The sequence below is a fragment of the Bombina bombina genome, chromosome 3 (assembly GCF_027579735.1).
Source record: "Bombina bombina isolate aBomBom1 chromosome 3, aBomBom1.pri, whole genome shotgun sequence".
In the NCBI taxonomy this organism is placed as follows: Eukaryota; Metazoa; Chordata; class Amphibia; order Anura; family Bombinatoridae; genus Bombina; species Bombina bombina.
In genome coordinates, this window is record NC_069501.1 from 1,122,924,292 (window position 1) to 1,122,946,943 (window position 22,652).

At 43.0% G+C, this 22,652-nt stretch overlaps 1 protein-coding gene across 2 annotated transcripts in view; it reads left to right on the forward strand.

Annotated features, from left to right (window-relative positions):
* LNX2 (ligand of numb-protein X 2) overlaps positions 1-22,652 on the forward strand; it is a 459,961-nt gene that overhangs the window by 271,125 nt on the left and 166,184 nt on the right. For both annotated transcript variants that reach the window (XM_053708490.1, XM_053708491.1), the window contains exon 3: positions 7,908-8,149. In XM_053708490.1, the coding sequence (XP_053564465.1) occupies positions 7,908-8,149 (242 nt within the window). The remainder of the gene's footprint in view (positions 1-7,907; positions 8,150-22,652) is intronic.

Genomic DNA, 22,652 nt, shown 5'->3' on the forward strand with positions numbered 1-22,652 from the left:
GAAACCATTCGAACTATTCTTCCTTCCATCCAGGAAGGTCAATTCATGACCACAGTGGATTTAAAGGATGCGTATCTACATATTCCTATCCACAAGGAACATCATCGGTTCCTAAGGTTCGCATTCCTGGACAAGCATTACCAGTTTGTGGCGCTTCCTTTCGGATTAGCCACTGCTCCAAGGATTTTCACAAAGGTACTAGGGTCCCTTCTAGCTGTGCTAAGACCAAGGGGCATTGCTGTAGTACCTTACTTGGACGACATTCTGATTCAAGCGTCGTCCCTTCCTCTAGCAAAGGCTCACACGGACATTGTCCTGGCCTTTCTCAGATCTCACGGATGGAAAGTGAACGTGGAAAAGAGTTCTCTATCTCCGTCAACAAGGGTTCCCTTCTTGGGAACAATAATAGACTCCTTAGAAATGAGGATTTTTCTGACAGAGGCCAGAAAAACAAAACTTCTAGACTCTTGTCGGATACTTCATTCCGTTCCTCTTCCTTCCATAGCGCAGTGCATGGAAGTGATCGGTTTGATGGTAGCGGCAATGGACATAGTTCCTTTTGCGCGCATTCATCTAAGACCATTACAACTGTGCATGCTCAGTCAGTGGAATGGGGACTATACAGACTTGTCTCCGAAGATACAAGTAAATCAGAGGACCAGAGACTCACTCCGTTGGTGGCTGTCCCTAGACAACCTGTCACAAGGGATGACATTCCGCAGACCAGAGTGGGTCATTGTCACGACCGACGCCAGTCTGATGGGCTGGGGCGCGGTCTGGGGATCCCTGAAAGCTCAGGGTCTTTGGTCTCGGGAAGAATCTCTTCTACCGATAAATATTCTGGAACTGAGAGCGATATTCAATGCTCTCAAGGCTTGGCCTCAGCTAGCGAGGGCCAAGTTCATACGGTTTCAATCAGACAACATGACAACTGTTGCGTACATCAACCATCAGGGGGGAACAAGGAGTTCCCTGGCGATGGAAGAAGTGACCAAAATCATTCTATGGGCGGAGTCTCACTCCTGCCACCTGTCTGCTATCCACATCCCAGGAGTGGAAAATTGGGAAGCGGATTTTCTGAGTCGTCAGACTTTGCATCCGGGGGAGTGGGAACTCCATCCGGAAATCTTTGCCCAAGTCACTCAGCTGTGGGGCATTCCAGACATGGATCTGATGGCCTCTCGTCAGAACTTCAAAGTTCCTTGCTACGGGTCCAGATCCAGGGATCCCAAGGCGGCTCTAGTGGATGCACTAGTAGCACCTTGGACCTTCAAACTAGCTTATGTGTTCCCGCCGTTTCCTCTCATCCCCAGGCTGGTAGCCAGGATCAACCAGGAGAGGGCGTCGGTGATCTTGATAGCTCCTGCGTGGCCACGCAGGACTTGGTATGCAGATCTGGTGAATATGTCATCGGCTCCACCTTGGAAGCTACCTTTGAGACGAGACCTTCTTGTTCAGGGTCCGTTCGAACATCCGAATCTGGTTTCACTCCAGCTGACTGCTTGGAGATTGAACGCTTGATTTTATCAAAGCGAGGGTTCTCAGATTCTGTTATCGATACTCTTATTCAGGCCAGAAAGCCTGTAACTAGAAAGATTTACCACAAAATTTGGAAAAAATATATCTGTTGGTGTGAATCTAAAGGATTCCCTTGGGACAAGGTTAAGATTCCTAAGATTCTATCCTTCCTTCAAGAAGGATTGGAAAAAGGATTATCTGCAAGTTCCCTGAAGGGACAGATTTCTGCCTTGTCTGTGTTACTTCACAAAAAGCTGGCAGCTGTGCCAGATGTTCAAGCCTTTGTTCAGGCTCTGGTTAGAATCAAGCCTGTTTACAAACCTTTGACTCCTCCTTGGAGTCTCAATTTAGTTCTTTCAGTTCTTCAGGGGGTTCCGTTTGAACCCTTACATTCCGTTGATATTAAGTTATTATCTTGGAAAGTTTTGTTTTTGGTTGCAATTTCTTCTGCTAGAAGAGTTTCAGAATTATCTGCTCTGCAGTGTTCTCCTCCTTATCTGGTGTTCCATGCAGATAAGGTGGTTTTGCGTACTAAACCTGGTTTTCTTCCAAAAGTTGTTTCTAACAAAAACATTAACCAGGAGATTATCGTACCTTCTCTGTGTCCGAAACCAGTTTCAAAGAAGGAACGTTTGTTGCACAATTTGGATGTTGTTCGCGCTCTAAAATTCTATTTAGATGCTACAAAGGATTTTAGACAAACATCTTCCTTGTTTGTTGTTTATTCCGGTAAAAGGAGAGGTCAAAAAGCAACTTCTACCTCTCTCTCCTTTTGGATTAAAAGCATCATCAGATTGGCTTACGAGACTGCCGGAAAGAATCACGAAAGAATCACGGCTCATTCCACTAGGGCTGTGGCTTCCACTTGGGCCTTCAAGAACGAGGCTTCTGTTGATCAGATATGTAGGGCAGCGACTTGGTCTTCACTGCACACTTTTACCAAATTTTACAAGTTTGATACTTTTGCTTCTTCTGAGGCTATTTTTGGGAGAAAGGTTTTGCAAGCCGTGGTGCCTTCCATTTAGGTGACCTGATTTGCTCCCTCCCTTCATCCGTGTCCTAAAGCTTTGGTATTGGTTCCCACAAGTAAGGATGACGCCGTGGACCGGACACACCTATGTTGGAGAAAACAGAATTTATGTTTACCTGATAAATTACTTTCTCCACCGGTGTGTCGGGCCCACGGCCCGCCCTGGTTTTTTTAATCAGGTCTGATAATTTATTTTCTTTAACTACAGTCACCACGGTACCATATGGTTTCTCCTATGCAAATATTCCTCCTTAACGTCGGTCGAATGACTGGGGTAGGCGGAGCCTAGGAGGGATCATGTGACCAGCTTTGCTGGGCTCTTTGCCATTTCCTGTTGGGGAAGAGAATATCCCACAAGTAAGGATGACGCCGTGGACCGGACACACCGTTGGAGAAAGTAATTTATCAGGTAAACATAAATTCTGTTTTTCGTTCCTTTCGCAACTTCAGGACCGGTCCTGCTTCAACCTCTGCGACCGCAAAGCAAGAGGGTAACTCTTCACAGCCCAAGGCAACCTGGAAACCTTTGCAGGGCTGGAACAAGGGTAAACAGGCCAAGAAGCCTGCAGCTGCTACTAAGACAGCATGAAGGGGTAGCCCCCGATCCGGGACCGGATCTGGTAGGGGGCAGACTCTCTCTCTTTGCTCAGGCTTGGGCAAGAGATGTTCACGATCCCTGGGCATTAGAGATAGTTGCTCAGGGATATCTTCTAGAATTCAAGGACTCTCCTCCAAGGGGAAGGTTCCACATTTCTTGTCTGTCTACAGACACGACAAAGAAAGAGGCGTTCTTACGCTGTGTAGAAGATCTACTCAAGATGGGAGTGATATATCCAGTCCCAATTACAGAACGAGAACTGGGTTTTTACTCAAACCTGTTTGTGGTTCCCAAAAAGGAGGGAACTTTCAGACCAATCCTGGATCTAAAAATTCTAAACAAATTCCTCAGAGTTCCATCCTTCAAGATGGAGACCATTCGGACAATCTTACCGATGATCCAGGAAGGTCAATATATGACTACCGTGTATCTAAAGGATATCACTGGGGGAAAGGGCCATGCCCTCCCACAAGATAGGCCTTTTAAGGCTAAAAACAAGGCTAATTTTCGTTCCTTTCGCAACTTCAGGAGCGGTCCTGCTTCAACCTCTGCGACCGCAAAGCAAGAGGGTAACTCTTCACAGCCCAAGGCAACCTGGAAACCTTTGCAGGGCTGGAACAAGGGTAAACAGGCCAGGAAGCCTGCAGCTGCTACTAAGACAGCATGAAGGGGTAGCCCCCGATCCGGGACCGGATCTGGTAGGGGGCAGACTCTCTCTCTTTGCTCAGGCTTGGGCAAGAGATGTTCACGATCCCTGGGCATTAGAGATAGTTGCTCAGGGATATCTTCTAGAATTCAAGGACTCTCCTCCAAGGGGAAGGTTCCACATTTCTTGTCTGTCTACAGACACGACAAAGAAAGAGGCGTGTGTAGAAGATCTACTCAAGATGGAAGTGATATATCCAGTCCCAATTACAGAACGAGGACTGGGTTTTTACTCAAACCTGTTTGTGGTTCCCAAAAAGGAGGGAACTTTCAGACTAATCCTGGATCTAAAAATTCTAAACAAATTCCTCAGAGTTCCATCCTTCAAGATGGAGACCATTCGGACAATCTTACCGATGATCCAGGAAGGTCAATATATGACTACCGTGGATCTAAAGGATGCGTACCTTCATATTCCTATCCACAAAGATCACCATCAGTTCCTAAGGTTCGCTTTTCTGGACAAGCATTACCAGCTCGTGGCCCTTCCCTTCGGGTGGGCCACCGCTCCAAGAATTTTCACAAAGATGCTAGGGTCCCTTTTAGCGGTACTAAGACCGTGGGGCATTGCAGTAGCACCCTATCTGGACGACATATTGATACAGGCGTCGTCCTTTCTCAGAGCCAAGGCTCATACGGAGATTGTTCTGGCCTTCCTAAGGTCTCACGGGTGGAAGGTGAACATTGAAAAAAGTTCTCTGTCCCCGCTCACAAGGGTTCCCTTCCTGGGAACATTAATAGACTCGGTAGAAATGAAAATATTTCTGACGGAGGTAAGAAGGTTAAAGCTTCTAAGCACTTGCCAAGCTCTTCATTGCATTCCTCGGCCATCTGTAGCTCAGTGCATGGAGGTAATCGGATTAATGGTGGCAGCAATGGACATAGTCCCTTTTTCTCGAATCCATCTCAGACCACTACAATTGTGCATGCTCAAACAGTGGAATGGGGATTATGCAGATTTGTCTCCTCAAATCCAACTAGACCAGGAAACCAGAGATTCTCTTCTCTGGTGGTTGTCTCAGGATCACCTGTCTCAGGGAATGTGCTTCCGCAGACCGGAGTGGATCATTGTAACGACCGACGCCAGTCTGTTAGGCTGGGGCGCGGTCTGGGGCTCCCTGAAAGCTCAGGGCCTATGGTCTCGGGAAGAGTCTCTTCCCCCGATAAACATTTTGGAACTGAGAGCGATTTTCAATGCGCTCCAGGCGTGGTCTCAGCTAGCGACGGCCAAGTTCATCAGATTTCAGTCGGACAACATCACGACTGTAGCATACATCAATCATCAGGGAGGAACAAGGAGTTCCTTAGCGATGAAGGAAGTAACCAATATAATCAGGTGGGCGGAGGATCACTAGGAGGATTTCCTAAGTCATCAGACTTTTCACCCGGGGGAGTGGGAACTCCATCAGGAGGTATTTGCTCAGCTGACTCAGTTTTGGGGCATTCCAGAGTTGGATCTGATGGCGTCCCGTCAGAACACCAAACTTCCCCTTTACGGATCCAGGTCCAGGGACCCCAAGGCGGCATTGATAGATGCTCTAGTAGCGCCTTGGTCCTTCAATCTGGCCTATGTCTTTCCACCGTTTCCCCTTCTCCCTCGGCTGGTAGCCAGAATCAAACAGGAGAAGGCCTCGGTAATTCTGATAGCGCCTGCGTGGCCATGCAAGACTTGGTATGCAGACCTAGTGGACATGTCATCTGTTCCACCATGGACACTGCCAATGAGGCAGGATCTTCTAATACAGGGTCCTTTCAAGCATCCAAATCTAGTTTCTCTGCAGCTGACTGCTTGGAGATTGAACGCTTGATTCTATCCAAGCGTGGATTCTCTGAATCAGTCATAGATACTCTGATCCAAGCTAGAAAACCTGTCACCAGGAAAATTTACCATAAGATATGGCGGAAATATCTTTGTTGGTGTGAATCCAAGGGTTACTCGTGGAGTAAGATTAGGATTCCAAGGATATTGTCTTTTCTCCAAGAAGGATTGGAGAAAGGCTTATCAGCTAGTTCCTTAAAGGAACAGATATCAGCTCTGTCGATCCTTTTACACAGGCGTCTGGCAGCAGTACCAGATGTTCAAGCGTTTGTACAGGCGTTAGTCAGAATCAAGCCTGTCTATAAACCTGTGGCTCCTCCATGGAGTCTAAATTTAGTTCTTTCAGTTTTTCAAGGGGTTCCGTTTGAACCTTTAGATTCCATAGATATTAAGTTATTATCTTGGAAAGTTTTGTTTTTGGTAGCTATATCTTCTGCTCGAAGAGTTTCAGAATTGTCTGCTTTGCAGCGTAATTCACCCTATCTGGTGTTCCATGCAGATAAGGTAGTTTTACGTACCAAACCTGGTTTTCTTCCTAAAGTTGTTTTTAATAAGAACATTAACCAGGAAATCATTGTTCCTTCTCTGTGTCCTAATCCAGCTTCTAAGAAGGAACGGCTTTTACACAATCTTGATGTGGTTCGTGCTTTGAAATTCTATTTACAAGCAACTAAGGATTTCAGACAAACATCATCTTTGTTTGTTGTCTATTCTGGTAAGAGGAGAGGTCAAAAAGCGATGGCTACCTCTCTTTCTTTCTGGTTGAAAAGCATCATCCGATTGGCTTATGAGACTGCTGGACAGCAGCCTCCTGAACGAATTACAGCTCATTCCACCAGAGCTGTGGCTTCCACCTGGGCCTTCAAGAATGAGGCTTCTGTTGAACAGATTTGTAAGGCAGCGACTTGGTCTTCACTGCATACTTTTGCCAAATTTTACAAATTCAATACTTTTGCTTCTTCGGAGGCTATTTTTGGGAGAAAGGTTTTGCAAGCAGTAGTGCCTTCCGTTTAGGTTACCTGTCTTGTTCCCTCCCTTCATCCGTGTCCTAAAGATTTGGTATTGGTATCCCACAAGTAAGGATGAATCCGTGGACTGGATACACCTTGCAAGAGAAAATAGAATTTATGCTTACCTGATAAATTACTTTCTCTTGCGGTGTATCCAGTCCACGGCCCGCCCTGGCACTTAAGTCAGGTTAGAATTTATTGTTTAAACTACAGTCACCACTGCACGCTATGGTTTCTCCTTTTTCTCCTAACCGTCGGTCGAATGACTGGGGGGGCGGAGCCAGAGGGGGAGCTATATGGACAGCTTTGCTGTGTGCTCTCTTTGCCACTTCCTGTAGGGAATGAGAATATCCCACAAGTAAGGATGAATCCGTGGACTGGATACACCGCAAGAGAAAGTAATTTATCAGGTAAGCATAAATTCTGTTTTATCATCATTCTCTTAGTATGTTTATGTGAAAAAGCAGGATTGTAAAGCTTAGTAGCCAGCCCATTTGTGGTTCAGCACCTTGGGGACAGGAAGCTAAAAACTGGCTGTCGCGGGAAAAACTTGACGGTTCGCAACTATAGGGTAGATTTATCAAATGATGGTGGACAGTGGCATACATATGCGCCCCTGTCCGCCTCTGGCAGGCTGAATTCTGCTGCTGTAATTCAGCATTGCACAAGAGCGCTATTTTGCTCTCTTGTGCAATGCCAGGGGCGGTACATGTAACCACCAATCAGCAAGCGCTACCCAGGTACTGAACCAAAAATGGTCCTTCTCTTAGCTTTACATTCCTTATTTTCAAATAAAGATACCAAGAGAACAAAGAAAACATAATAGGAGTAAATTAAAAAGTTGCTTAAAAGTGCATGCTCTGTCTGAGTCATGAAAGAAAGAAATTTGGTATTTCTTGAGTTTGTGTAAAAATTGTGCTTTGTCCTATGCTCCCTAGATAAACCAGAAATAGTATCTGCAACCTAGGTTTTCAAAATGCTGCAATCTATTTAATTTGCTGGTTATATTATTTGCTTTTTGGTCTCTCTAGGCAGGACCGGACAAAGTGCAAATTTGTACACAAAAGCAGGATGTGTTTGACTTTAAGCAGGATATGAAGATTAATTAAGCTTACAGTTTAGACAGGAATAGGGACAACTTGGTTGGTTTGGTTTTCTGCTGGCAAAATCTTAATTTCTTTTTCAGAGCTTGATATACATTTTTTTAATGGTGTTTCTTCTCACTAGGTGTCCTGGTGCATCTCATCGGAGAGAGGTACTGGACCAGCGACGGGTCAGCAAGCTGCAGATAGAGATTGATAATGTGCCGCCTGTGACTGACCATCAAGGTGCATTATCACCAGACTCGGACAAAACAGGAAGTGGTACTGCACTGCTGGAGAGAAATGTGACACCGACTGTCCTACCACTATGGACTGATGATCATGGATTTGATAACCCCGCCTTCGAGGAGAACACACTAGCTGACTGTATGTATATGCTTTTGTTGTTCACATTTCCTAGTAGTTATGTCTGACACATTATACCTGTTTAAAGGCATTACAGGCTGGAACCTCAACACCTCTTTAAGCCACTCTGATTATCAGGACTGCAATCGGTCGATTATTTTTCTGATTAACAGCTAATCAGATTAAAAAAAAATCTTATATTTTAAATAAAACCCACAAACTGATTGTTACAAATAAACTTTAGACTAAAAGCTGTCCAATTTTTAAGCAGCAGAACAATTTTTTATAATAAAGAAAAACAAAACCACAAAGTTTTTGAAAAAGAGGTTGAACTAGAAAGAGGTAAACTATCACTGTTTATAATATTCTGTTATTCATTCTTCCAGAAACTTTGCATTGAAAGGCAAAAATGTCAACATGACTACACGCTCCTGGCTGAGGCTGGCTCTCTTTTTGCAAGCTATTTTGCCTGCAGCAGAGAAGAGGCACTTAGATGGTGTTGAGGTGCCTGAGATGCATAAGTAGGGCATTTGCCAATTTTACCAAGGTGGGATATTTATCTTTGTTAGCTCCTCTAATGCAAGGGACCTCTTAAAGTAAGTCTGGACTTCATTCTAACATAAACATATCTTTAATATCTATATTCAATGGTAAATAACCAGCTATAAGGTTATTAGGGGAAAAAAATAATGTACTCTTAAAATAACAGATATATACTTATAGAAGTTGAATTTGGTACATATTGCAATTAATTAAAAATGTGGGGGGAGTAAAAAGCGCTAAGTATTATATATCAATAACAGGACAAAGCCTTACACATTGATCTATACAGTATATATAATCATCAATAGCAAGTGATCAGCTAATAATTGTACAAATAGATAATAGTGAACATCAATTTAAATAACAAATCCCATCAATCTAAGGGCTCAGTGTAAATAACAAGCTCGGTACTATCATGCAAAGCATAGTCCCAAATCACATGATATAATATAAACAATCCAAATGCTGACTCCTATTTTATTTATGGGTTGCAAATAAGCTAAGAGTAATTGTAAACGTATACTGTCCTGTAAAAGTGAAAAGTAAATGTCTGTAGACGTCCTTTAGGCTAAGGGCATAACCATATAATACCATGTGCAGGAGCTCATTGGAGTAAAGCATCTGGGGCCGTGCACAGACCAACTAATTGCAAACCAACTAATCAATTATGAGATTCGTTGACAACTATTTTCATAATCGATTATTATCAATTATATCGATTAGTTGTTGCAGCTCTAGTGATTATAATAATTTAATAGTTAAAATTCTATTATTTATATAGCAAAACAGCTATGCAGTATATATTTATTATTTATTTCCTTCCTAAGATAGGGAGAGTCCACGGCTTCATTCCTTACTGTTGGGAAATACAACACCTGGCCACCAGGAGGAGGCAAAGACACCCCAGCCAAAGGCTTAAATATCCCTCCCACTTTCTCATTACCCCAGTCATTATTTGCCTTTCATCATGTTAGACAATCAGGAGATTGTGGTTCCTTCCTTGTGTCCTAATCCTTCTTCATCGAAGGAACGCTTTCTTCACAATTTGGATGTGGTTCGCGCCTTGAAGTTCTATCTTCAGGCTACTAAGGAGTTTAGACAATATTCCTCTTTGTTTGTTGTCTATTTAGGGAAGCGTAAGAGGCAGAAGGCTACTTTGACTACCCTATATTTTTGGTTAAGGGTACCTGATCCTCCTTATATACTTTTTTAAAAAATTTTACAAGTTTGATGTTTTTGCTTTGGCTGAAGCAGCTTTCTGGAGAAAAGTTTTGCAGGCTGTGGTGCCCTCAGAATAGGGTCCACCTCTTCCTTTTTGTTCCTTCCCGTTATTCATTCAGTGTCCTCTGAGCTTGGATATAATTTTCCCAACAGTAAGGAATGAAGCCGTGGACTCTCCCTATCTTAGGAAGGAAAACATAATTTATGCTTACCAGATAAATTCCTTTCCTTTCGGATAGGGAGAGTCCACAGCCCCCACCCGTTTTTTTCTTGTCTATGGGCGGTCCCCTATTATTTATTTTATTCTTCTGGCACCATTTATACCCTAATGTCTCCCCTTGTTCCTTCTGCAGAATGACTGGGGTAATGAGGAAGTGGGAGGGATATTTAAGCCTTAGGCTGGGGTGTCTTTGCCTCATCCTCCATTTCAAAATGGAGAACCCCAACAGCCATGGATAACGGAGCAGTTTTGTGAGTAACGAGTGCGGGCTGAAGGGGCCTGCCATCAATGGCCTCAATAGCGAGCGGAACGGACCGAGGCAAAACAGGAATGGAGTGCTTTGATACAAAAGCACTGTCAATGAAATAGTCCGCAGCACCGGAGTCAACAAGAGCCTGGGTGACTATGGAGGAGTCCACCCAGGAAAGGACAACCATGACCAAAGGTTTCTCCTTTAGCGGTTCCGGGGACAAGGATAAACCACCTAAGGTCTGCCCCCGACAGGACCTTAGGTGTGAGCGTTTCCCGGCCGTGTAGGACAAGACTTCAAAAGGTGGCCCTGTAACCCACAATAGAGGCAGAGCCCCTCCCTCCTCCTAAAGGCCCTCTCCGCCACGGAGAGACGTGTGAATCACAACTGCATCGGCTCAGCAGTACCTGGTGACTCGGGACCAGGAGGCATGGGAGGAGAGGGAAGCATGGGTGGGAACGAACACGTAGGAAACAACGGTACAGGAGGCTTCCGCAAGCGCTCCTTGAAAGAAGGCCTCTCACTTAGTCTGATGTCAATTAGGATCAAAAAAGACACCATAGCCTCGAGATCTTCTGGTAAATCTCTGGCAGCAACTTCGTCTTTAATCGCATCAGAGAGCCCATGAAAGAAGGCGGCAACAAGGGCTTCATTGTTCCAGCCTACCTCTGCTGCAAGCGTACGGAACTCAATTGCATACTGAGCAACAGATCTTGTACCTTGCTGAATGGACATGAGTCGTTTAGCAGCAGAGGAGGAGCGAGCCACAACATCAAATACCCTTCGAAAGGAGGCCACAAATTCAGGGTAATTTGAAATCACAGGTTTATTAGTCTCCCACAAAGGATTAGCCCAGGCAAGAGCTGTGTCAGAGAGTAATGAGATGAGAAATCCCACCTTAGCTCTGTCAGAGAGAAACGCCTGAGGTAACATCTCAAAGTAAATGCCCACCTGGTTCAAAAACCCTCTGCACTGATTAGGATCGCCTCCATATCGCTGAGGTAGAGGTGCAGAACCAGACAAGCTCCTGGTAGGACTAGGTGCATCAGTGGAAACAGTGGAAACAGGAGCAGCCATAACTTGCGGGACACTTTTGTCCAAATGTGCAGTGCGAGTCAGCAGGGTTTGCAGGGCTAGTGCAAATTGATCCAAGCGGTGATCCTGTTCATCCATCCTTGAAATTATGGCAGGTAAAGGTGGATTATTAGCACCATCAGGATTCATGGCCCTTGCGTAATGTCAGGGTGCCAGGAATCAGACTGAGACGAGAAGTGCAAAAAAAAATATCACACTTAAAGGAACAGTGTACTGTAAAATTGTTTTTCCCTTAATGCATATCTCGACTAACCCAGGAGCCAGGGAGCCACTGGCTCCTAGAATTTTAACCCTTGCTCCTAACTTTTTGGGTGATTCTCCTTATATCTATATACAAATAACACTGTCTGGCTCAGAAATATTCTTACTGGCTCCTAAATTTTGAACAGATTTGTCGACCAATTTTCAATGACTTGTTATACCATCTGCAGAGGATAAAATGTATGAGAAATTGTTTTTTTAGATTTATTTGTGTATATGAATTAGCTGGTTTGTGCTTTTAAACCACAATTTATTAAAATGGGTTGAGCTTGCAGGTAATATCAGATCTCATTATCATTTTATGTACACACACATGTTTCCTTATCTTATATCTGTTTGTAAACCAAAGCTTAATACTTATACAGAACACTGGAAAATTAACATTTTATTACTTAACTATCCTGCACCCCACTGAGAGTATAATTTCTTCTGCTGGCTAAGTCTACATAGGCTTGTCAATAGCATAGACTCCAGTATAGAAACTTTCAATGTAGGTTGGGATTTCACAGGCTAAATCAGCTATTTCAAATGCAGAAATAAGGATTTATAAAATACTTGTAAACAATTTAATACATTCCAGCAGGTAAAATGGATAGTTGGGAACAATTTAAAGGAGAGAAAACTTTTGTGTTAACTATCCCTTCAAAAAGGGAAATGGATATGACTGAGCAGGTTGCTCATGGTTCTAGCAGTAGGTATGGAGGGGATTCAGACGAGGAGGAGGGAAATAGCTTGGTCACAGTTAGGAGAAGTAAAAGAAAGCGGAAGAGACTAGCGAGTTCTTAACTGGTACACCCAGATTTGCCAGATTGACTGCCACATGCTACAAGACTGTCACACGTGAGAGGCTGTGTTTCTGTTCCACAGCATGGATTCTGTTAAGATTGTTTTTAATTTTTACATATGTTGAAAACGCTTGAAGACAGGGTCACAGTGTGATTCCTTTTATCTTAAAAAATCACGGGTTAATATCTCCTGAGGTAGGTTATTGAACAGTGGGGATTAATCAAATGTGATGTTTTTTATTTTTTGCTGCTTTATGTGTGAGATTTCATTGGGCTCATAGACTGTTTGTTAGGTGGCTGGAACACACATATTTTTACTTTCACTTTGATCGCTACCCAGCTTGTAGATTGGCACACTTTTTCTCATAGCAAGGGCGGTCCTTCCTTGCGCACCACGTGACCGGGAGTGGTCACGTGGTGTAGATTGGCACACGCTTGTAGATTGGCACACTTTTTCTCATAGCAGGGGCGGTCCTTCCTTGCGCACCACATGACCAGGAGTTGTCACACTTTCATTTCCTCTTTCCTGACCGAGCTAGCTGTCGGAGAAGACGTTTTCTCTGTTTGCCTGGGTCTAGGAGGTGGTGAGTGCCCCAGCCATTGGGAGTATAAAGGTGACGTTTTTGTGAGAAATAAAACAATCGTGTTTATTCTGTGTCCTACTGTCATTAGTGCTAGCTATGGAGGATTCTGATATTCTTGAGGGTACTCCCTCTATTCCAAATAGTAATACCTGTTTATATTGTGAGGAGGCCTTGGTATACCCGCCCTCTCAACTATGTTCCACATGCATCAACAAAGTTATTATGTCTAAGAAGGTTAACCCCTTTAGTACAACTGAGCCGTCCACCTCTGAGGACTCGCCATCCCGTGAGGTGCATACCCATCAGTCATCTCCCTCATCACATGCAGCTTCCCCTAGCACGCCTGATCCTCCATCTGGAGGGAGCCTTTTACCATCAGACTTTACTGTGCAGTTAAAAATGGCGGTGTCTAAGGCTCTTAGTGCTTTACCTCGCCCTGCCAAGCGCAAGCGAAAGGTTAAACATAGCTCTCCTGTCCAGGGGTCATCAAGTGATTTATTGGATTTATCTGTATTTCAATTATCCAAAGATGGGTCACACTCTGAGTCTTCAGAGGGTGAACTTTCTGGATCTGTGTCTGTTACCTCTAGGCCTCCTGCTGCGGAGGAACCAGCCTTTAGATTTAAGATTGAACACTTACATTTTCTTCTAAAGGAGCTTCTGTCTACATTAGAGGTTTCAGAGGTCAAGCTGCCTGATGAACCGTTGATCCCTAAATTAGGCCAAGTTTACAAGGACAGGGTAGTGCCGTTAACTTTTCCTGTACCTTTAAAAATGGCGAACATTATTAAGAACGAGTGGGATAGAATTGGATCTTCCTTTTCCCCTTCATCTTCCTTTAAAAAAATTATTCCCGGTCCCGGACTCTCAATTGGAGTTGTGTGTCCCTAAGTTGGATGGTGCTATCTCCACACTGGCTAAGCGCACTACTATCCCACTTGAGGATAGTTCGACATTCAGAGAGCCGATGGATAAGAAAATGGAAACTTTTCTCAGAAAAATGTTTCAGCATGCAAGATACTTGTTTCAACCGGCAGTGGCTGTTGCCTCGTTTGCTGGAGCTGCGACTACTGGTGCGACTCCTTAGCGGATTTGATCGAGGTGGAGGATCCCCTCAACGTTATCCAAGAAAGAATTTAGGCTTTTAGAATTGCTAATTCTTTTATCTGTGATGCAAACATGCAGATCATTCACCTAAATGCTAAGATTTCTAGTTTTTCAGTGCAGACCCGTCGGTTGCTCTGGCTGAAATCCTGGTCTGCAGATATGACTTTTAAGTCTAGACTCCTTTCCCTTCCCTTCTTCCATTATCTCCACGATTACAGGGGGCAAGGGTGCCTTCCTTCAGCAGGATAAAAAGAACAAGTCTAAGGGACAAGGCTCTAATTTTCGTTCCTTTCGTTCTGAGAAATCCCAATGACAACAATCCTCCTCTAAGCCCGAGCAAGCCAAGAGTACTTGGAAGCCAGCTCAATCCTGGAATAAATCCAAGGAGAGCAAGAAGCCTGCTGACACCAAGTCGGCATGACGGGGCGGCCCCCGATCTGGCGTTGGATCGTGTAGGGGCAGGCTGTTTTCAGACGCTTGGTTCTGGGACGTGCAGGATACATGGGTCCTGGAGGTCATAGCTCAGGGATACAAGATAGGTTTCAAATCTCAACCACCCAAGGGCAGATTTCTCCTGTCAAGCCTGTCTTCAAGGCCAGAAAAGAGGGAAGCCTTTCTGGGGTGCGTGCGGGATCTGTCCTCCCTAGGGGTCATTGTCCCGGTTCCTATTGACGAAAGAGGCTTGGGATACTATTCAAACCTGTTTGTGGTTCCAAAGAAGAAAGGAACTTTCCGCCCAATTCTGGACCTGAAATGCTTAAACAAGTTTCTAAATGTCCCCTCGTTCAAGATGGAGACAATAAGGTCCATCCTTCCTCTAGTTCAGGAAGGATAGTTCATGACCACTATATATGAAGGATGCTTACCTTCATGTGCCAATCCACAAGGATCACTTCCAGTTCCTAAGGTTTGCGTTCCTGGACCAACACTTTCAGTTTATTGCACTTCCGTTTGGTCTAGCTACTGCTCCAAGAATCTTTACGAAGGTTCTAGGGGCTCTTCTGGCCATTGCCAGAACCCGGGATATAGCAGTAGCACCCTACTTTGACATAATTCCCTTTGCCAGATTCCGTCTCAGACCATTACAGCTGTGCATGCTGAGGCAGTGGAACAACCTGGACAATCGGTCGAGAGAATCGATCTCTTGGTGGCTCTGTCCAGATCATCTGTCTCGAGGGGCATCCTTTCTAAGACCATCCTGGGAGATTGTGACTACGGACACATCAGGGTGGAACGAGAAGCTCCCTAGCAATGAGGGAAGTATCTCGGATTCTGGAGTGGGCGGAAGTCCAGAGCTGTTCGCTGTCAGCGATCCACATTCCGGGTATGGACAACAGGGAAGCGGATTTTCTCAGCAGACAATCCTTTCATCTGGGGGAATGGTCTCTCTATTCCCGAAGTGTTTGCGGAGATATGCTACAGGTGAGATAGACCTCATGGCGTCTCGTCTCAATACCAAGCTACCCAGATATGGGTTGAGGTCCAGGGATCCTCAGGCGGAGCTAATAGATGCATTAGCAGTGCCTTGGAGGTTCAATCTAATCTACCTTTTCCCGCCATTACCACTCCTTCCTCGAGTAGTGGCCCGCATCAAGCAGGCATCAGTGATACTGATTGCTCCATCGTGGCCGTGAAGAACGTGGTTCGCGGATCTGGTGGAGATGTCATCTTCTCATCCATGGAATTTACCTTGTCGCAGGGATCTGCTGGAACAAGGTCCTTTTGTTCATCAAAATCTAGATTCTGAGGGGGGCGTGTCCGGGCGGCAGCCATGAAAGATGGAAAACATAGAGGCTCCAAGAGTACTTAGGATAATCCGCCAATTATCAGTAGAACTTTTGATAATCTTACCAAAAGGTTACTCATTCCAGAAATCTGTCCCTGTCAGAAATATATATTTTTTTATTATACCATCGCTTTCGTGAACTGCACTGGGCCGTTGGAACTAGGGTGGCGGCCTAACAAGTTGATTCCAACTCCCCCCGGTTATCCAGGTATGGCAGATGGAAAGTTTCTGCCTCAGTCGCAATTGGACTGATATATCTCTGCAAAGCCTGGTTTAATTTACTAATACATTAGACAAGAAATATCACCTTACAAGTTGAATTAAGCTGGAGAGCTGAAATCGCCAAAAAAGGCACTAACATGGCTTCTATAGACGTGTGGGAAGACCGGAGGCAGCCTCTCATAGATTATATATTTCAGGATTTGAAACAGAGCCTTCATTATTCCCAAAAATCACTTCCTTATGAATAAATCTTATCCAGGCTAAATAGTATTACAAGGTCCAATAGCGACTTTTTCAACCTATAAGCTCATTTGTCAAGAGATTATAAAATGCTAAATATTTTTTTTGTACTAAGGTCCAAGGGTGGTCATGACTAATTCACTATACTTTATCAATTTCAGACTCGTTAGGTCCAAGAGAGACCCTTGGTGTAAATCGGGCATCATTTATATAATTTGTTCATATCTACATATTCATACATCAAGAGTGGCTCTATATTACCGTAGTTTCCTCCAGTGATCCAAGTTATTAGGTATAGGTCCAAGTTGAGAGGTGCAGAAAATCTAGAAAATTAGGTTTAATTGATGTGTAGTTGAAAATTCAGATGTTCTTGTTCAAACCTGTATCTTTATGTTGTATATTCCTCAATTTCTGGTATAATCAACTTCAGTACATCGAGTCCATTGGTCTCAGTAGCGACAGTTCTGATACAAAGTTGCAATAATGGAGGTCCTCAGATGTATATTGCAAAAATCCCGCCTCCTCCGGCTGCACTCTCCAAACTCTCCCCGACAGGGAATTAGAACTTCTGAAAAAATGGACAAAGAGAGGCGCACAAATGTGTGTATCGATATGTACAATATAGAAACAGGCCACTGGTATTCTATGCGCAGGGTACTCACAATAAGTAAGAGCACACCAGTGTGCTTGTGGAAGCAGGCTGGTGATTAGAGCTAACCAGCTGGCTCTCTCCGGTCTGCAGCTCCCCTCAGGTGGATGAAGTGTCTGGTAGTGGCTTGCTTGTTTAGTAAAAATTCCAGGCAGAAAGACTTCCGTAAAATACCAAAAACTTTTTATTACAAGTATAATTGCAAAGCCTTAGAACATCAAGGTAATTGTACAAGCAAGGATAAAATAGCAAGTGGAAATTGCTACGCGTTTCTCGGCTCTCCTGGCCATTTCATCAGGCATACTAAACTCATTTAAAACCGGCTTTTTATTGCTGCCACTACCAGACGTTCCAAACACACACCCCTACAGTGGGTGTGTATTAGTTACCCAATCGTATTGCTAGATTTCGGAGGAGTATACACAATCCCCCACTGACGTATGTATTTGTCCTTTTTTCATAGCAAACTGCTGTCTAAGCCAATAGCAGTCGCGTAACCGTTGGAGGAGTGTGCAAACTCGGGTGCTTCACTATTCAACTGCTGTGGCTTAGACAGCAGTTTGCTATGAAAAAGGACAAATACATACGTCAGTGGGGGAGTGTGTATACTCCTCCAAAATCTAGCAATACGATTGGGTAACTAATACACACCCACAGTAGGGGTGTGTGTTTGGAATGTCTGGTAGTGGCGGCAATAAAAAGCCGGTTTTAAATGAGTTTAGTATGCCTGATGAAACGGCCAGGAGAGCCGAGAAACGCGTAGCAATTTCCACTTGCTATTTTATCCTTGCTTGTACAATTACCTTGATGTTCTAAGGCTTTGCAATTATACTTGTAATAAAAAGTTTTTGGTATTTTACGGAAGTCTTTCTGCCTGGAATTTTTACTAAACAAGCAAGCCACTACCAGACACTTCATCCTCCTGAGGGGAGCTGCAGACCGGAGAGAGCCAGCTGGTTAGCTCTGATCACCAGCCTGCTTCCACAAGCACACTGGTGTGCTCTTACTTATTGTGAGTACCCTGCGCATAGAATACCAGTGGCCTGTTTCTATATTGTACATATCGATACACACATTTGCGCGCCTCTCTTTGTCCATTTTTTCAGAAGTTCTAATTCCCTGTCGGGGAGAGTTTGGAGAGTGCAGCCGGAGGAGGCGGGATTTTTGCAATATACATCTGAGGACCTCCATTTTTGCAACTTTGTATCAGAACTGTCGCTACTGAGACCAATGGACTCGATGTACTGAAGTTGATTATACCATCAATTAATGAGGTTCCCCTTTCCATTCCAATACGTATTTGTTCTATATATGTGTTTTACTGAATTTGATACATTAGTTTATGAAATGTTTTGACCTGCAAACATTTACCGTTACTCTCATAGGTAGCGCCTTCTGGTGACCAAGGTCATATATTCCTGCAATTGATGTATATGCGGCAGAACATATACCTTGTTATATTGTATTGTACAAAAACCTCAATAAAAATCTTTGATTTAAAAAAAAAAAAAATCTAGATTCTCTGAGGCTGACTGCGTGGAGATTGAATGATACTCTCATTCAAGCTCGTAAGCCGGTTACTCGTCACATCTATCATAAGGTGTGGAGAACCTATTTATTTTGATGTGAAGAGCGTGGATTCCCCTGGCATAAAGTTAAGGTTGCCAGGATCCTATCTTTTTTCCAGGATGGACTGGAGGAGGGTCTTTCTGCCAGTTCCATGAGGGGACAGATTTCGGCCCTGTCTGTTTTACTGCACAAGAGGCTCTCGGAGCTTCCAGATGTATAGTCTTTTGTTAAGGCTCTGATTAGGATCAAGGCCGTGTTCAGATCTAAGGCTCCTCCTTGGAGTCTTAACCTTGCTCTTAAGGTTTTGCAGTGGGCTCCGATTGAGCCTATGCATGAAATTGACATTAAGTTGTTATCCTGGAAGGTTCTTTTTCTACTGGCTATTGTTTCTGCGCGCAGAGTATCTGAGATTGTTGCCTTGCAATGTGAGCCTCCTTATCTGGTGTTCCATTCTGATAAGGTTGTCCTACGTACTAAGTTAAGGTTTCTCTCTAAGGTCGTGTCAGAACGCATCAAGAGATTGTGGTTCCTTCTTTGTGTCCTAATCCTTCTTCTTTGAAGGAACGTTTGCTTCATAATTTGGACGTGGTTTGATACTTGAAGTTCTATTTTCAGGCTACTAAGGATTTTAGACAAACTCCTTCCTTGTTTGTTGCCTATTCTGGGAAGCGTAGGGGGCAGAGGGTCTCTGCGACTTCCTTGTCTTTTTGGTTAAGGAGTGTTATCCGCTTAGCTTATGAGACAGCGGGAAATAAGCCTCCTCAGAGAATTATGGCTCATTCTCCTAGAGCAATGGCTTCCTCTTGGGCCTTTAAGAACAAGGCCTCTATGGATCAGATTTGTAAGGCGGATACCTGATCCTCCTTACACACTTTTTCTAAATTTTACAAGTTTGATGTTTTTGCTTCTACTGAAGCAGCCTTCGGGAGAAAGGTTTTGCAGGCTGTGGTGCCCTCAGATTAGGGTCTGCCTCTCTTTTTGTCCCTCCCGTTTTCATTCAGTGTCCTCTAGAGCTTGGGTATAAGTTTTCCAACAGTAAGGAATGAAGCCGTGGACTCACCTTATATTAAGAAGGAAAACATAAATTATGCTTACCAGATAATTTAATTTCCTTCTGTATAAGGAGAGTCCACGGCCCCCGCCCGTGTTCTCCGATGGGCGGCCCACTAAATTATATTTTTCTTCTGGCACCTTTTATACCCTGATATTTCTCCTACTGTTCCTTGTTCCCTCGGCAGAATGACTGGGGGATAGGGGAAGTGGGAGAGGTATTTGAGCCTTTGGCTGGGGTATGTTTGCCTACTCCTGGTGGCCAGGTTCAGTATTTCCCAACAGTAAGGAATGAAACCGTGGACTCTCCTTGTACAGAAGGAAATGAAATGATCTGGTAAGCATAATTTATGTTTTTCAAATGTGCTTCATTCTATTGGTATCCTTTGCTGAAGTATCAGCAATGCACTACTTGGGGCTAGTTGAACTTACTTGGGGAACCATTGACAAGAAGAATTAATGTGCCAGTAATTCTTTGCTGCTCCTGAGCCTACCTAGGTATCCTTTTTAACTAAGGATACCAAGAGAACTAAGCAAATTACATAATAGAAGTAAATTGGAAAGTTGTTTACAATTGTGCGCTCTGTCTGGATTTTGAAATAAAATGTTTGTGTTTCATGTCCCTTTAAGTAGCATAAATTGGAATAAAGGATTTTCAAGTAAATACAGAGGATAAATGGATAACATTTAAAACTGTAAGCAAATATACACATCATCACATACCACATGGTTATAAAAAAAATAAAAAAAAAATCCATGTTAAAGGGACAGTCTACTCCAGATTTTTTATTGTTTAAAAAGATAGATAATCCCTTTATTACCCATTCCCTAGTTTTATATAACCAACACTGTTATATTAATTTACTTTTACCTCTATGATTACCTTGTATCTAAGCCTTTGCAGACTGCTCGCTTATTTCAGTTCTTTTGACAGACTTGCAATTTAGCCAATCAGTGCTGACTTCTAGGTAACTAGTGCTGTTTAGCTGTGGGAAAATGGTCAAAATTTTCTGAGATAAGAGGTGGACGTCAAGGGCGTAGACATTAGCATATAAGCCTACCTAGGTTGAGCTTTCAACAAAGAATACCAAGAGAACAAAGCAAATTTGATGATAAAAGTAAATTGGAAAGTTTAAAACTGCACACCTTTTATGAATAATTAAAGTTTAATTTTGACTAGACTGTCTATTTAAGAGAAGTTAAATTAGCCAAAATTGAAAAAGAAAGATTAATTGCAAAGGATTCTAAGTCAAACCCAAAAAGTTTTTTAAGTATATAAAGGCAAAAAATCTTAGCAGAAAAATATAGGTACATTAAAATGTGAGAAGGGTAACATGATTAATAGTGATAGGAAGAAGGCTGAGGCACTAAACCAGTTCTTTTCTTCAGTATACACAAGAGAGGAACCATTGGGAAATAGTTTGAAACAATCTAGAAGATACAAGCTCATGCCAATAACTAGGTTATCTCTAGATGATGTTAGGAGAAAAACTGGATAATATTAAGGTAAATAAAACTCCAGGTCCAGACGGAATACACCCAAGGATGTTAAGGGAATTTAGCACTGTTATAGCCAAACCTCTACTCTCAATTTTTCAAGACTCATTTCCTCCGCAATAGTACCCCCCCCAGGACTGGCGTAAAGCTGATGTGGTGCCACTTTTTAAAAAGGGAAACAGGGCTGATCCAGGAAGCTATAGACCAGTTAATCTGACATCGGTAGTGGGCAAGATGCTTGAAGAGATTAAATTGATGAGTATATTTGTGTAAACAAGATTATGAGTTCAAATCAGCATGGTTTTATGAGAAATAGATAATGTCAAACTAATCTAGTTAGATTCTATGATGAAGTAATTAAAAATATAGATAAAGGAGAATTATTTGATGTAATATACTTGGATTTTGCAAAGGTGTTTGTTACAGTGCCACATGACAGATTCAAGTCAGGGAGCAATGAGTAGTAGTAAATGCATCATACTCATATTGGACAAAGGTAATCAGTGGAGTCCCCCAGGGATCAGTACTGGGCCCTGTTCTTTTTAATATTTTTATTAATGACTTGGAGCAAGGATTAAATAGCAACATCTCTATTTTTGCAGATGATACAAAGTTGTGTAAGGTCATTAGGTTAGTGCAGGATGAACTTGATTTACAAGGGGATCTTCAAACATTAGAAGAATGGGCAGGTAAATGGAAAATGAGATTTAATATTGGAAAATGCAAGGTTCTACATTTTGGAAGTACAAATAAGAAGGCAATCTATTATTTAAATGGGACTACTAGACTTAGCCAAACAGAGGAGGAAAGGGATTTGGGAGAAGCAATAGATAACAAGCTAAAGATGGGTGTCACTATATAAATCCTTGGTAAGACCTCACCTTGAGTATAGAGTGCAGTTCTGGGGAGCAGTCTCAAAAAAAGACATTGCAGACCCAGAAAAAGTTCAGAGAAGGACCACAAAGTTAATAAGGGGAATGGAGAATTTAAGATATGACGAGAGGCTAGCCAAACTTGGTCTGTTTTCTCTAGAAAAAAGGCGCTTGAGAGGTGACATGATTGCTATATACAGAGATGGCAGAAGCTCTGTTTATTCCAAGAAAATTGTTTGTAACTAGATGACACAATTTAAGGCTGGAGGAAATGAGATTGAATGCAACGGAAACAATTTTTTTCACTGTAAGAGCAATAAAATTGTGGAACTCACCACCTGAGGAGGTAGTGAATGCCAATACCTTAGATTTATTTAAAAATGGTTTGGATACATTTCTGGCTAGAAACATAAATTATGATTGCTTGTGTTAAATGGGTCACAGCGTGTGTTAAATGGGTCACATTTTTAATAGGATTAATTTAAGTTCAACTGCAGCTTTTTGTTAGTATATTAGATTTGTATAGGTTGAACTCCATGGACTTCAGTCTTTTTTCAACCTCATTTACTATGT